The 17468-nt window shown below is 40.8% G+C and overlaps 1 protein-coding gene across 1 annotated transcript in view; it reads left to right on the top strand.

The window, feature by feature from the left end:
- Positions 1-2565: 2565 nt before the first annotated feature.
- Positions 2566-17468, top strand: part of ncam1a (neural cell adhesion molecule 1a) — a 947827-nt gene continuing 932924 nt past the window's right edge. The window contains 1 exon segment of the mRNA XM_034177824.1: positions 2566-2761. Coding sequence (XP_034033715.1) covers positions 2710-2761 — 52 coding nt within the window. The 5' untranslated portion in view covers positions 2566-2709.

The following is a 17468-nucleotide window of genomic DNA, read 5'->3' as shown; positions in this document are numbered from 1 at the left end:
TTCAATGCTTACCAGTCCAGTAAGTATCAGTGAAATTGTGGAGAGCTGGACAAGCATGTCTGACGTAAAAACATATGAATGAAATCCATATAGTTTTCAAAAAAATAAAAAGGACTGTTACTTTATTGACAGACCTTGTGTATATATATATATATATATATATATATATATATGGCACCCCCTAATGGGAGCAGCTGAAAGAAAAAGAAGGAGAAAATAAATGTCCAAAATGAAAATATTTAATTTCTCTACCATACTGGCCTAATTGTTGGATTGCTGCAGAGATGGTTGTCCTCCTGGAAGGTCCTCCTCCTCCACAGGGGAATGCTGGAGCTCTGACAGAGTGACCATCGGGTTCTTGGTCACCTAGCTGACTAAGGTCTTTCTCCCCAGATTGCTCAGTTTGGACGGGTGGCCAGCTCTAGGAAGAGTCCTGGTGAATCTGAAATTCTTCCATTTACAGATGATGGAGGCCACTGTGCTCATTGGGACCTCCAAAGCAGCAGAAATGTTTTTGTATCCTTCCACAGATTTGTGTTTCAAATAATCTTACTTTGGAGATCTGCAGACTGTCAGGTTCTGCCCCAGCTCTGGGTTTATGTCTGTTTATTATCTCGTGTCCATATCCAGGTTTTTTCTGATGATTCTAATGTTTTATTTTTCATACAATTATACTTTTGTCATTTAAGTCTTAGTTTGGTTCTGTTTATTTCTTTTCTTTGTGTTATTGTATTCGCTAGTTTTGTTTCTTATTTATCTTTTGTGTTTTATTATCTGGTTATCTGGTTATGTTCCTGTTGTTAGTGGTCTTGTTCTCTGTTAGGGTCGATCTTTTGTTTAGTAATTTATTGCATTAATTTTTTTCTGCAGTCTCTGGTTTTGTTTTCTGTTCATCCTTTATTTTCTGTTTAACCTTTAGTTTGATTTACTATTCAATTATTGTTTGCTGCAACTTTTATACTTCAACCATGTTCAGTTCTTTTCTAGTTTTGGTTATTGTCTTTTATGGTTCTTGTTCTCTTTTTAGGTCTGTCACTTTACTTCTTGATTTTCCATTTTGTTTGGTTCACCTTTTTGGTCTGTGGGCACGTTAGATTTTTCACTATCGATTTTTTTTCTGTCACTTACTCCTCTGGATTTAGGTCTGCTTTGTTTTCCCACTCTCTCATGCTTTTGCTTCTCTTCCCTCTTCTTTGATGCACCTGACCACACCTCCTCCCAGAACCTTTCTTGCACCTGTTCCTCATTTATGCCCTGATTACTCCGTCAGTTATTTAAGCCCTTCACTTTCTTCACTCCAGTGCCAGTTCGTTGTCTTTTGCAAGCCTCATTCCAGCCTTTTGTTATTGCCCTGATTACTTTGCCGTTTCTTGACCTAGTTTTGTTGTTTCTGGATCCTGCCTCTGTCTCAGCCTACTGTACTCTGAATTGCCATGTTTGACCTCAGCCTGTTTTTGACTCTGCCTCAGTCTCATGCCTGTTTGTACCTCTGCTTGTTTGCCTGCAATTCTGTGTACTGTACACTCTAAAACATTGCAGCCTTGTTTAGTTATATCACCTTGCTACCTATCTTTAACATAAAGAGCTCTTACAAGTTTTTGATGTTGGACTCAACTTTACAAGTTGAGTTGTAAACTTGAGTTCAACATCCAAAACTTGTAAGAGCTCTTTTTTTTTTTTTTTTTTTTTTTTTTTTTTTTACAAATTTGGAAAAATCTTTAAAAAAAGAACTTCTTTTTTTTACATTGTCATTATGGAGTATTGTGTGTTGAATTTTGAGAAAAAAGAAGAATTTCATCCATTTTGGAATAAGGCTGTTTTTTTTTAAATAAATTTAGAAAAATCTTTTTAAAAAGAACTTCTTTTTTACATTGTCATTATGGGCTATTGTGTGTTGAATTTTGAAAAAAAAAAAAAACAGAAGAATTTCATTCATTTTGGAATAAGGCTGTTTTTTATTTTTAATAAATTTGGAAAAATCTTAAAAAAGAACTTTTTTACATTGTCATTATGGGGTATTGTGTGGTGAATTTTGAAAAAAAAAAGAATAATTTCACCCATTTTGGAATAAGGCTGTAACATGAAAAAATGGAAAAAGTGAAGCACCAATACTTTCCAGATTAACTGTATGTTCTCTTCATTAAAAATAGCTGCATTTTTGCAATATGTTTAAAAAAAATAAAGCGACATTATCATGCTTGGATTTCAGTAGAAACAACATTTGGTCAGTTTTGTGAAATTTGAAAGATACCTTTAATATATAGAAGCCTCAGACTGTCGGGGTGTTTTATAATTTTTTTAAATATAATAAAAATATTAAATCACTATGCACCCCTTGTGCAGTCAGACAGTTAGTGCGCTGCTCACTAATCCGAATTAGAGTCGGCCATCTGCTGTCTACACTGGCTGCTCCGCGCACTACTTTGTTCCCGTATTCAGCCCGCCTCCAGTGCGCACGAGCCCCCGCGGCGCGTGTGTGTGTTCCAGCCTTCATATATATGTAACTCTATGTTCCAGCCTACTGGGCGGAGTAATCCGTGTGGGTGTGTGCCGGCTGCATGTGTGTGAGTGCGTGCTGCGGCTGTCACTCAGCGCGCGCTGCGACAAGGACCAGCACTCCGTCCGGGACCACTTTTTGGCTGAGACCCTTTCACGTCACTTTGTGCTCACTGAGAGACTCTTCACGGACACTATCAGGGACTCTTCGCGATGCTACACGCACGGATCCTGGCGTGGGGACTTTTGCTGGTGGCCGGTGCAGGTAAGAAGCAAGATTTTATTCACTTGACGGATGCTGCGGGCCGCGCTCGCGACCAGCATCCTCTGCTGCGCGCGAGCCATCGTCAACATTCAGCAAGTTCCTGCTTAAGTGGCACTTTGGCATGCATTCCTTCCGAGGAAAAAAAAAAAAAAACGCCTCTTTTTGAGTCTGTCACACTTGACATCTCATCAGCGCCAACGCGCATCTTTGTTGTGTTTTTTCTGCGCTCCGCACGTGCCATTGCGCCACATGTTGCGCTTGAATTGATGCCGCCGCGGAGTTGAGGATGTGTGGAAGGTGGGAGCAGGTTGAGAAAGGTTGTGTTTAGGCAGTTAAGAAGCGCAGTTTTCCCTCCCCAACACAAAACACAGCAAAGTGCGGCTGTGACGCACCGACTGCGCTGCTTTTGTTTCAGCTCGCAGCGGATTCCATCAGGACCAAACCTGGATTGTTGTCAGTGTTTGGATTCTCGTGCTGTGGTCGTTCTGTCTGTTTTTCATTTGCACTTTCCAACTTTTTTTTTTGGCGCAGCTGGGATGGTTTAGGCGCAGGTGTTGACCCGCAGGTGGAGGCTGATGGTGCGTTGTAATCTGGTTGATTTGGAGGGAAGTCGACATCCATTGAGGTCTTGTGAATAGTCATTCAGTAAATACAATAGAGTCCAATCCACAGCTCCCATGGTGATATATTGCCCCCCTCACACCAGCCCCAACATCTGCCCCTCTTTCTGCTGCAGCGCTCCTGTCAGAACCCCCCGCGCTCCTCACGGAGACATACAACAATTTATGGACTTTTCACCATAGTGTTGACCTTGTGTGTAATTCCGCACCTTTCTGCTGATTGTGCGCGCAATCCGGCGCACTGTATGTGTTTACATTTGCGCATCCATCCGTGCAAACAGCATCTGCATCATTTTTGAGCTTCTGTCTAACTTGAATAGGGGAACGTTATTAAAATGAAAGCAGCTTCCTTCAAATGTTGAGCATTTTGTTTTATTTGTACCTCCTTCAATTGTGTGGTGGCCACATCTGTAACTGTGCCATGTACAGAAAAAAAAAAACAGCATCTGCAACACCCAAAAGTCTTGATGCATTCTGGACAATACCAAATGCCACCACCAAGTTTTGTGGAAATCAGCTCAAGCCCCCCATTCTGTCCTCATTATGCATTCAAGATGTCATGTTGTGTGCATTTTTTGGTCCACTTTTAGTTCACACTTCACTAACAGCTCTGTGTGTGTTGTCTGTGTATGGCAAAACTGTAGCAACATGGATAATATCAGCAGATGATACTTTAGCAAAGATCGGTATCTGCATTATTTTTGCCGAGAAAACTTTACAGAATAAACAATAAAGGAAAACACTTTGTCAGTCAGTTAGGGATGGTGTCATGACCTAGTTTGTCCAACAGAAGGCACGCTGACAGCATTGTTTGCAAATGCTGTCGAGCATGGCTAGCACCCCATCACCCCTTGGCCACATTAGCTACAAGAGACAGAGACAAAGCGACCCGCTGCCATTCATTTTCATTCAGAGTGGGTATTTTACAGCAACAGGAGACAAGTCGTTGCTATGCTGCCAACTGGTCGGGGCCAAAATAGATGAGGTCTGTCTTATCCAAATGATGAGCAGTGTGACACAGCGACTGCCAATCCAAGTAAAGACAGTGTGATGTATGTTGGTTGGTTGCTAGTTATATTTATAGTTATTTTTCATGAAGTTTGCATTTAAATTGTACAACATCAAGTCAATTACATTTCTTTTTCATGAGCGATTGATAATGAAATGCTAGGAATCATTGGCATTTTTTTGTATATTTTGCCAGATACATCGGTATGAATTTTTTTACTCCTTAGTAGGGATGGGTGTTGATAAGGTTTTATGGATAGTAAATAAATATGAAATTAGTCACTGTATCCTTGATCTCTGGACATAAATAAAAATAAACAAAACTGTGTTTCGCTTTGAAGTTATTAATTCAGACTGAATTCTATCGTTCTATCTTGACTTGTCAGAGAGCCGCGCAACGTTTCGAGCTGTGTGAACAGAACGGAGGATGATTCTCGTTTCTTTCTCGCAACAAGACAGGAGTCCCAGTTAGTAACTTTAATCCACACAAAAGTGAATCACAACTCATATTCAGGGATGAAAGTGGTGAAAAACAAAAAAAGCTGAAACCCAAAATTACCCCCCAACACCACCTGCATGAAAATGTTTGAATTCTAGAAGCTCTGAAATGCAGTCTGGGACTGTTCCAGACAATAAACTGGAGTGAGTGCTGAATCCATTTAGGTGAGAAAAAAAATACAACTTTCCTTATTCAAATTCATTCCAGTAGTATTCTGCTCTTACTAGGATGTAGCAGTTTTCTAGTTTGGCAGATAGTTCTGGAGGAAATCACTGAAGAAATTAACAAACTGAAAATATGGTTTGACTGAAACAAACTGTCATTAAACTTAAATAAGACAGGGATGAAATGGAGGTGTGAGAGTCACTAGGTGTTCACAGGAAACATTTATTTCTGTATGTATTTATTTATTTATGTTAGTTGCTATTATATATTTTCTGTTGTGTTTCTATTCAGGTTCTTTTAGTCTCTTTCTCTAAAATTGGATATAATAATCATTAGATTATTAATATATAAGCAAAAATAAATTTAAGGAATATTACAATTTGAAAACAAATGCACCCGAATGTGATGACGGCTGCAATTGCTAAATGCTAACTTTTAACATTGAAAATGCCATAGACATGCTAACGCATTAGCATCGCTCCTGTTTTTAAGTTATAAAATACATCTATCAACTGTTTCAGAAGACCATAACAGGTCTGTTTAACATAGAAAAGGTAAATAATAGTCACAGATGTATGCTCTTTAGGGTTTTAGCGGGGGAAAATTAAGCGAAAGAAAGAAATAAACGAAGCAATCGATCGAAGCATTGCTTTAATCTGCGAACCACGCTTCGATTGGTTCAAGGTTCAAAGCAAAGCCGCGCTGCAGAAAAGTTGATTAAGGACCCGCTGCAGGGTCTGTAATCAGTGTAGAGAAATTATCATTTTCCTGACAAACACCCGCCAAAACAAAGGCCACTCTGAAGGACCGATAACAGAATCGTTATGCACAAAGCTTATTGATGTCGGTGGATCGAATCATTTCTTAACGATACCCGAAAGGAACCAGTTCTCGATACCCATCCCTACTCCTTAGTATTGGTATCAGTATCCCCCCCAAACAAAAAAAATCCATATCGGTCAGGCTCTACTTAAAACAGCTTGTTTGACACATTTTGGGACACGCCCACACAGTCACGCCCATGCTTTGATACGAAAGCACTCCCAGGTTTTCAGCTCCATTCCATTTAAAGGGACAGATGTGGTAGCTACGGATGTCTTGACCACAATACTTTGCCCCACAAACTGATCTCAGGTCTTTACGATACAGATGGTTTAAATTAATCTTTCACATTTAATTCTCCTGTTTAATAAAGCATCCTGAAAATTGCAGTCCCTTGTTGGCTGCCAGCTAATTTTTTTTTGACAGTGTTAACATCATCACATTGTTGTGAAAGTGTAGTGACACGGACCCACAACAGGGGGCGTAAATGAGCGGACAATGAAAGAGTCGAATATAAACACTTTACTGTTGTGAATGAGCACAACACAGAGGAATGTTAAATTTTGTAGACAATCACAAGGGTGACGTGTGGGCAGGCTCGAGGATAGAAGACGTCTGTCCTGAGATGAACCGGAACCACACGATTTCCTCCGCCACCGAACCCGGAGAATACTGGAGTCGCCAAGTCCCGAGTCCCCAGGTGGCCACCGCCTTCGAAGGTCGGATCTGGTACTGCTGGCAGGGAGCAGAGACAATAAGATATGGGTGTGTGCACACCCAGTAACAACAACGGTGGGAATTCCACCTCTAACACACACTCATGCAGCTCCTCTCTACCACTTATCTGGTAGAGGTGTGAAGCGAAGCTGTCGCTGTTCACACCAAACGCCGGTCTCTCAGATAAGGAACACCACAGGTAAGCGGCTGCAAAAAAGAGTTCAGACTGACACACAATTTACTTTAAGGCTGAGAATAGTACCTGAACGGTTCGACGATATCTCGGCAATGAGGTGGAGATGACGTCCGGGTTTTATGGAGTGAGATGATGAAGCATGGATGGGTGACAGCTGTCAAGAGATAATGAGTGACAGCTGTCACCCCCGGCTGTGTCCGTGGTGGCAGTGCCCTCTCGTGCCTGAAGCCCGCACTTCAGGCAGGGCGCCCTCTGGTGGTGGGCCAGCAGTACCTCCTCTTCTGGCGGCCCACACAACACACATGGCGTCATTGACAGGAATGGAACTGTAAATTGCCTATCGTAATACTCATATTGTGGTGCCTGTATTGTATTGAATTGTATCATATTCTGATACCTTGAAAACTTAAGCAATGCGTGGAAGAAACTAATGATGTAATAATGTTTTGTGATGGGTATCAAAAATCACAATAGTTGTATTGTGGAGCTAATGTATCGTTCTACCCCTCGTCATTGATGTCAAGGGTCTGATACATTCGTTAGCCCCAGGACAACAGACGTATAGACGAGGGTCTACTGTTTTTGCTTGATTTTTTTTTTTATATAAAAATAAAACTCAGAGTTCTCATCTTCCATGACTAATCTACAGGAGAGGTTGGTTGAAGATAGCGTGCTGTGCTTTAATTTAACGATTCTTGTGTTCACGGAGGTTTGTTGTTGTTTCTGGTATTCTGACTGAGTGCAGATGCTCTATGTTAACCATAAATTGTCACAAAGCTGTGGTTCTTGTCTGTGCCAGTCAGTATTGTAGGGAAGGATTTTCCTGGAAATGTGACTTTATAGTTAACACTTTTATTTTGAAATGTTGGAAAGGAAGAACCATATGTTTCCTTTGTGTTGTGGTTGACTGTGAAAGAAGATGTAATCCAGCAAGGCTTAGTTTATATCTGTGCTAAAACTAAACAAAAATGGGGAAAAAATACAGAAATAGTTGCAACAATAAAATCAGTATCAGTTGTATGGAATTAGTTTGGGTGCAGAAAGGATGATATTGACCAGAAACAGTTACTCAGAGAATTTTTCAAAATTTATTTTTAAATTTAATCTTTGCATTGCATAATCTTTGCATTGCATTGCATTATTGCAGAAAAAAATAACAATGTGAGCTGCAAAACTGTACAGTTTGACTAATGCAGACAAACCAAGAATTGGGAGTAGTGTAAAAAGATACCTCAAAAATCACCATCATTGGCTCCAGTCACGACACCTGGATTCGTATAGGGTCACATTGAGTAGAAACAGGTGATTACGTAGAGATCTGAGACTGGAGTTCCTTTGGGATGTTGGATCTTGGTGTTTATGGAGCACTTCTGTCTGCAAGGCTTTCAGACACTTGGTGTCTGGTTTTAACTTCTTGGAATCTGAAGCAGTTTTGCTGGCACTCACCCATATTCACATTCAAAATGTACCATATTCTATGATGGCAGTGATAAGTGTGGTTGATGAGATAACCTCATTAGAAAATATGGTAAAAATCATGTAGGACTGGACTAAAATAATGTAAAACAGGAAATTCACATTTAAATCCTGACCGTAAATGCTGAAAATCTCTAAAAAAAAACCTCAGCATTTCCCACATATAGTTAGGTAACTGTTGCAAAATTTGAAAGATTACGAGTAAATAAATTATTGCTGGAAACACTTGTTTCTTCAAAGCAGACCAATTCTGCCAGGGCCAGCATTTTCTAAAAAACTGCTTCTTGTCAGCAAGATCTGAATGTACTCTTGAAAGTTGGCAGAACACCTGGATACTCCTCCTCACGGCTCTGCCAAGCCCAACTGTGTGGCCAGAGATCCTCTCTTCTACACATGCTTATCTTTGCTGGATTTTTGCCAGCTGAGATGTATTTGGTTGTTAATTTCGCAGCATTCCGATTTGATTTTGATGTGGACCCCAAAGGGAATTTCAGTTCAAATCAGTTAGGATGTCCAGAGATGAAAACCACCAAAACGGTGTCACGGTGACCTGTGTGTATATGCAGACTGACCAGTAGATGGTGTCTGTCTCACTGGACCTCTTTGAAAGCAGTAATGAATTTTAATCATCAAGGGCTGTAGCTGCAGCCAAAGAAAACAACAAAAAAATTATGTAAGCACTCTGCCTGTCAGCCAAGAGGAGGTTTACTGGACTGAACTGACCTGGTGAATTATTTTACAGTATAATTCCCTGCTTAAATAGGGTGACTGCAGGTCAGTCTGCTGAGTGGGTTCTTCATCAACTGAATTACACTTATGAACCATCAAATGCAAGCAAGCAAAAATATTTAGAAAGACTAGAAAATAGAAGGCTCCGATATTAAACTCAGTGCAACAAAAGTCAGAATACCTTTTAATACAACAGTTTTACAACCAGTCAGTGGATGGTTACAAGAACATTTGGGTTATTCCGTGTCAAATCAGACAGAATTTGGGACGTGCTTTACTGAACATCTCTGATTTTGTTCAGACATTACAGATATGTTATTTGGGGGAACCCCCCCCCCCCCCAAAAAAAAAGATTTGTGCTAAACACTCATCAGCCACTTTATTAGGTACACCTGTTCAATTGCTTGTTAACACAAATAGCTAATCACCCAATCACATGGCAGCAACTCAATGTATTTGGGCATCTACACGTGGTGAAGACAACTTGCTGAAGTTCAAACCGAGCATCAGAATGGGGAAGAAAGGGAATTTAAAGGACTTTGAATGTGGCATGGTTGTTTGTGCCAGACAGGCTGGTCTGAGTCTTTCAGAAAGTGCTGATCTACTTGTATTTCTACTGGGACACCCAGTGAGCAGCAGTTATATGGACGAAAATGCTTTGTTGATGTCAGAGGAGAATGGGTAGACTGGTTGAATGGGCGACTGCATGATGCTGTCATGTCACTATGGATCAACATCTCTGAGGAATGTTTCCAACACCTTGTTGGACCTTTGTCATGAAGAATTAACCTCTTAACGCCCATCATCACATATATGCTACAATCTCTGACTCAAATATAAACTATAAACTTACCAAATTGACCTGTATGCCCATTGTCACAAATTTGCAACATACCATCATTATTATTATAACATTATAACATAAAGTCATTACCAGAATACCCAATATTACTATCTAGTTTTTGTGCAAAAGTGAAATTAATAATCTCAACATTATTTACCATCTACTTAAAGGCAAAAACACACACAAAACATTTTTTTATATACAGCTATACAAATTCGGGCGTTAAGGGGTTAAGGTGGTTCTGAAGGCAAAATAGGGTCCAACCCAATACTAGCGAAGCATACATAATAAAGTGGCCAGTGAGTGTATTTTGGCTGAATTTAGACAATGTAAGTAACAAATTTTCTGTTTCACGGTCAAAATCATCTTCACAAGGGAAGTCGTTTGGAGGGGTCAGTAATCGGGCTCCGACTGCCACCTTTGCTGTTAGAGAATAGGTTTCCCTATTGTGTATACATAAGGGGTATTTTTGTATTTCCTCCTAAAAGTATGATATCTGATTGTCATTGCAACAAGTTTTAAGTGTTCAGACATCATTAGAATGCGAGACACGGCAAGTATGAGAAGCCATGGCTTCAACTGCCAATTTTGTATTCATTTGTTGGCCCATGTAAATTAATGTTAAAACTGTCATGTGGAATGTTACAAGTTACTACCACATTGCATTTGTATTCAAAGTCAAAAAGATATAAGGCATATTTTTGTCTGACTGTATCCAGTCTCGATCAGTTCTCTGTAAGGTCTCCTCTGGTTTTTCATTTATTACAGTCTTTGAGGGGTGGAAATCTCTAGGCACCTCACAAATCCATTTAATTATAATTCAGAGGGCTGCAATACAATTACAGTTCTCAATGCATCTTGAAGCATTAATTTATTTCTAGACAATATTTCTTTTTTGATCTCACATGCAATGCAATGTTAGTCTATGTAATGAATGATCTGTCTGTTGTCATCGTTGTCATCATTGTTTTGCGCGTGGACCCTGTGTCAAAGTTTTTCCAGGCGCTACAGTTTTACTAAGTGTGGACATAGGGATTCCATATGTGGCAGCATCTTTTGTTTGCATGATTACCAGATGATGCATTGTTATTATCCTTTGCTCATATGTATTTTTGGGGTAAAAACTTAATTTTTGACAAAAAACTTTGACATTTGCTATAACTTTAATACTTTATGAAATAAAGTTTTCATATTCACTGAAAGTATATTATTCAATTAGGGCCCTTTGATGACAGCAAACAAAACAAACTTCTGTGTGTTTTTTTTTTTTTAATAAAACTCTATTTGCTGGGTTTGGATCAGGTTTGGGTTGGTATCGTCTTTGTGTCTTTTTATGCGAGTTTTGTCTCCTGTCGGGTCTGTCTTAGGTGTCTGTTGGGGAGCGCACTTGGCGCTTGGGATGTGTGTGGGCATGCTCCCCCCGTCTGAGTCTGTCTTCTGTCCATTGGGCTCCCAGTGCATAGGGGTGTGTCTGGTGCGCGTGTAAGTATCCTAGGTCCTGTGCATGTATGTGTGTCCATGTCCTGTGTGAGTGTTTGTGGGGGTGTGCGCTCTGCATCTGGTGTGTGGACACACTCCCCCCTTCGGTCTGTGTGAGAGTGTGTAGGTTGTGTGTTCCCCCATTTTTGTGGTTGAGTCCGGTGTGTGCGCATGTGGACCTGTCACCCCTGGGCTGTGTTTGTCATTTGGATGTGTGATCGTGTGTCTGGTGTCCTGCATGTTTGTGTCTTTTCTCATGTAGGACTCGTGTCAGTGTGTGTGGATGTAGGTGTGTCCCATGCTGTCAGTCTCCTTTGTGTTTCGTCTGCTCCTTGGTTCCTGGTCCTTCATGTCTCTGTGTCATTCATGGTCTGTGCCACAATTTGTCACCCCTTCACTGTTTTGTATCTTATGATTGGTAGTTCTTTTGATCTCTGTGAGTTTATTATTTATCATGCAGTGATGTTTTAGTATGTCATGTTTATTTCATCCTCATGTGTTCTGGCCACTTCTGCTCTGTTGTTTGTCTGCACCTGTGCCTCATTTAGATTTGTGTTTTTAAGCCACTCCTGCTTTGTTTGTCACTGCTGGTCGATTATACCATATTCAGTCCCTTATTCCTGCTACATGTTCCGTCTGTCTTCACCTGTTAGTCTGAGTTGTAAGTGTTATTCATCGCTGTGGCTTTTTTGCTTGTCGTTTTTTTGTTATCTCATTGTTGTTCACCCAGTCAGTTGTGGTTTGTTTAGTTTATTGTCATGGGGATTTGACTTGTCAGCTCAGCCATTCACTGTCACATTGGATTATTAAACACCTTAATTTTTGTCCTCACCGCCGTGTCCTGGATGTTCTGCATCTTGGGGTCCAAGCTTGAGTCTTGGTACCGCAAAACGCAACACTATTATAATGGAGAGTTTGCTTGTTCTCCCTGTGTTTGCGTGGGTTCTCTCCGGGTGCTCCAGCTATCTAAAGACCTGGACGTTATGGTGCGTTTATACATAGGCATTAGGCAAGACATGTTATGAATGTCATATTTACGTCATTCTTAGCACATTCCTGACATTCTTGACACAACTTAATGCATCTGAATAGGTTTCTTAATAGTTCATGTTGGTCCATAATATTCGTGATTTTTGTGGAGCATGTTTTTGCCTGTGAAAAAATCTTCCATGAATGTCACGCACCACACCACCCTCATTTCACCTCATGATGTGGAGGTCGCAACTGAGCGTGTTGATCCATCTTGATTGTCAGTTGCTGAATTGTTCAGCAACTCACAGTTGGATGAATATGGGGTGTGTGTGGATTTGCCTCATTCACAACGTGACAGAACTTAACGATGCGCTGTTACAACAGCAACAGGTTTCCACTGTTGTAACAGTGAGGAACATTATTCTTGACCATGCATAATGGTTCCTGATAATTCTCCAGCAACACGTGCCATTAATTGTAACGCGTGGTAGCAGGTTGCAGCAGTTCCTGAGGACACCTGACGCCTCTGCTTCAAATCATTACATTCGTGATCAGCGGCCAAGAACTTCGTGGCATTCGCGACTTGTTGTCATTATGTGCAAATGCAGCATTGGGTTGACTGGAAACTTTAAATTGTCTGTAAGCGTGAGTGTGTTTGTTTGTCTATATGTGGCCCTGCGACAGACTGGTGTCCTCTCACCCTATGACTGCTGAGATAGGCTCCAGCCCCCTGCGACCCTTAACTGGAGTAAGTGGTTGAAGTTGAGTGAATGAGTGATTTCACACTTTGAGCATATCATTCTGTGGAAAACAATTTAGAATCTAGCTGTATCAATAATGATCCATAGCCATCTGTGATTCAGTTTCTCCCAGATGTCTTACCAAAGGTTTAAATGATGACTACAAAATATTATTTTCCTCATTTCTGTGTTTTTGAGAACTTTGATTTCAGACTTTGATTGCAAGTACTGTGTCATTTTATGTCATAGATTCTTTGAACAGTGAGTGTGTGTGCACGCACGCTGTTTCCATGTGAGTCACACAGGTTTCTTACCGTTTCACTATATGCTACTTTTAAACAAAATACATGGCAGCTATTTCCATACTCTTAACTGTATTATGAGGACATATTTCGTAGAGGTATTTTACATCGTCATAAATAGTGAAAAAAAGTACCAATATAATAAATAGGAAAAACACAATTTCTTTTTTTAAAACTTTTCACAACCAGTATACACAACACAGCGCTCATAATACAGACACAAAATAAATAACTGCTCTTCAGCTCATTCACCTACTCAGTAATTATTTTTTACTGAACAAGAAGGGGTTGAACTTTGTTTTTTCTTGTGGTGACTGTGAATGCCAAAGATGTTTGCAGGAGGGGATTTTCAAGAAAATTTAGAATTTCTATGTATCTGTCGCTAGTTTTTTTTTTTTTTTTGTGCCTTTTTCAGGGCAAAAATAAGAATGAATATCATTATAGTTGATAATGAAAATTGTCTTGTCTTGCCTCTGGAAACCGACATTCATAATATGACTATTTGTGGCTGTGCATGAAGGAAATAGTTTTAAACATATTTTTAGACCGTTTGAATGTGAAACCTAAACTAACACATATGAGATTCATTGATGTGTTTTTACTCTCCAGAAAGAACACAAATATAATGACACTTTTCACATTTCATCAATATTGACTGAGTGCATCTGAAACCCATTTAGTAGGTTGCATTTCAAAACTTTATTAAAGAAACATGAAGAACAGAGTTAAGGCTATTTATTATAGCTGATAATTAGAGTATATTGTTTTATGGCTGCTAGTTTTCCTCATTATGTGTGTTCCCATAGAGATCTTGTGGGAAGACTGAAATAACTTTATTTATAACCACATTCAGGCTACATTAGTACTCACTTGAATAGGTTACAGCTCAGTCAGATACAGTCTGGGGTGTTTTTGGAACTTAGGGGACTTCCAGGTCCTGCCCTTGGCATGAGATGGCATGAAGAAGACACACACTGATCTGAATGCATCAGTATGCACATTCCATTCTCCTGATATTTCTGAGTGAGTATTTCCATACTCAGAATAGGCTGCCTTGAGTGAAACAGAGAGGCTATCTGCCCTGTTCCTGTGAACACTTATCAGCTTTTTTTCTGCTCAGAATGTTTTTACTGTCAGTGTAACTCTGCATTAAGATTTGCATATTTAATAATAATTTAATTTGTTGTCATTGTTGGTACAACGAAATAACATTTAGAGCATTTCTCAAAGAATCAGTGAATAGGCACGAGTGCATTTCATAATGTGCAATGAGCTCAGGTTGTAAAACATAATGCACTGCAGTAGGCACTTAAGAGATGTAAACACAATGACATCACAGGCAGAGATAGGTAGTATGAATAAGCTTCATTATTGGTAGCAGAGTTATTATGGTAGCGTGCTTGATGCATCAATGCAAAGTTCAAATCACAGTTATGGGAGTTGGTGTAGTTGAAAAAGGATAATTAGGGATATAATGAGGTATATTGTCAGTAACAAAGCAAAGAGGTAGTCAGATGCGGGTTTTTGCATCAGTGCAAAGTCAGGATCACAGTTCTGGCAGATGTGGAGTGTTGGAAGATAGACGAGGGAGAGGGGGACAGTGTTCATTCAGGAGACTGATGGCCTGGGGGTAGAGGCTGTTGGCCATTCTGCTGGTTCTGGCAGGTACCTCCAGCCAGAGGGCAGCAGGTGGAGTTTAAAAACATGACAACAAATCTGTATTTCAGGCAAGTATGTAAGATTTGCAGTTAATCCACAGCTCATACGTGTGGAAGTGTGTGTGTGTGTGTGTGTGTGTGCGCATGTGTGTGGTGGGGTGGGTGCAATCCGAACAGATCATGGATCAACTATGGTCAATGACCAGCCCAGTCTCACTATTTTTTTCGTGATGCTGTCACGAAAGGTCCAGCACCTGTCAGAGTGGTGTCAGGCTAGCAACCTGCAACTGAACACCACAAAGACAAAGGAGGCCATCATAGACTACAGGAGAAACTGTGGGGATTATACCCCTCTCAACATCAACGGAGTTCCGGTGGAGAGAGTGTCATCTTTTAGGCTTCTGGGAGTCCACATTCAAGAAGAGTTCTCCTGGTCCACCAACACCACGGATGTTATAAAGAAGGCCCAGCAGTGACTGCACTTCCTCAGGTTCCTGAGGAAGAACAGATTGGAGCAGAAGCTGGTGGTGGCCTTCTATAGTGCCACCATCAAAAGTGTTATAACATCACAGCGTGGTTCACTGGAAGTATAGCCGTGGACAGAAAGGCTCTGCAGCGAGTGATAAGCATCACCTAAAAAAATCATTGGCTGCCCCATGTTGAGGACATAGTCACCTCACACTGTTTCATCCGATCCAGATCCATCCTCTCAGATCCCTCTCACCCAGCACATCACCTGTTCAGCCTGCTCCCCTCAGGCAGGAGATACAGGTTGATCAGAGCCTGAACCTCCACGATGACAAATGGTTTCTTTTCCTGGGCTGTGAGAACATTTAACACTCATGTGTAATAACTTGACATGAGATGTGCAATAACTGAAATCCTATGGGCTATACTCATACATACAACCAGAGGATGCCTTGACCACTGCCCTCCACACCACGCAGACCCACTTAAAGCAACAGGGTAACTACGCCCGTCTTCTCTTCATGGATTATAGTTCAGCATTCAATAACCATCCTCCCCCATGGCCTCGTGAGGAAACTGCTGAACCTCGGTCTACCTCATTAAACACCTTCATTAAGTATGCAGATGACACCACAGCGGTAGGCTGTATCACTGGAGAAGATGAGTCCGCTTAACGGGATGAGGTGGAACAGTTGATGGTGTGGTGTAGAGAAAATCACCTCCAAAACCAAGGAGCTAATCATAGACCTCAGGAGAAACAAAACAGACATTCATCCCATTATCATTGAGGGGACCTGTGTGGAAAGGGTCAGGGACTTCTGTTTCCTGGGACTCCACATAGATGAGAAACTGATCTGGGACAGAAACATCACACACTGGGTAAAGAAGGCACAGTAAAGGCTCCACTTTCTAAGAATCCTCAGGAAAAATAACATAAACCAGAGACTACTCGTGTCTTTTTACCACTCCACCATGGAGCCCATCCTCACATACTGCCTCTGTACATAGTTTACCAGCTGCACAGGGACAAACAGGAAAGAGCTCCAGAGGGTTACCAAAATGGCAGAGAAGATTACTGGGTGCCCTCCACCCACACTGGAGGACCTTCATGGCTCTTACTGTCTCAGGAGAGCCAACACCATCCTACAACACCTTGTTTTCCTTTTCCACACATTTCAAGTCTGCATGTGGTTTACTCAGGTTATATTTGCACTGAAAGGCTTGCACCTTACCTTTCGCTGTACTAGTTACAATGACAATAAAGAATCTGTATGTGTACAATGAAAAATAAAGCTTCTATTGATTGATTTATTGATTTGATCTATTGATTATTGACATTTTCTTGACACAGACATCTTTTGATCACTAATTTTAATGCTAACCCTAACCATAACCCCAATTGCCCCCTGTGTCACCCAAATTTTGTCATACCATCATGGAAGTATGATCCATTTTGTGACAGTATCATGAACTCATAGATTAAATATTTTTTTTCTGATGGCATCACAAAGATTGTGTGAGATAGGGTTGCCATGACGCCACTTAAAAGTTGGCGTTGCATTTTGGAAAGTAGCCTGACCATTGCAACAGCCGATAGTAACTGTTGAACCCCCCTGGGAGGCCTGAGGATGTTACCAGCGTAAAACAAGTGCTTAGACACACCCACAACCCACTGCAGCTCACGAGAGAGCCTTAAGGGAGATGAGCAGACGCCTACGCGTGAGCGCCGCACTGTTGCAGTAGATGATTATTTTCGTAGAAAATGATCACAGCATTTGATAAATGTGACATTTATTTAAACGGTAATGTCAGTATCACAGTGAAGGTTGAGCCATTTAATTACAATCATCGATTCCCATGCTGTTGTAGTTCAGCGATAATTAAACATGTATGGAGAGCTATGGCTTTCCATGATATGTGTGAAAGGACGCACTCTGTGCATGCAGCCAGATGAAGTGAGAGTGGTGTATCTTAGCACTTCTGACATTGTGTGATTGCAGTGACGTTCCTTC

Source organism: Thalassophryne amazonica, chromosome 9, assembly GCF_902500255.1.
Source record: "Thalassophryne amazonica chromosome 9, fThaAma1.1, whole genome shotgun sequence".
NCBI lineage: Eukaryota > Metazoa > Chordata > Actinopteri > Batrachoidiformes > Batrachoididae > Thalassophryne > Thalassophryne amazonica.
Note: the sequence above shows the minus strand (reverse complement) of the source record. Positions and strands in the feature narration are given on the sequence as shown.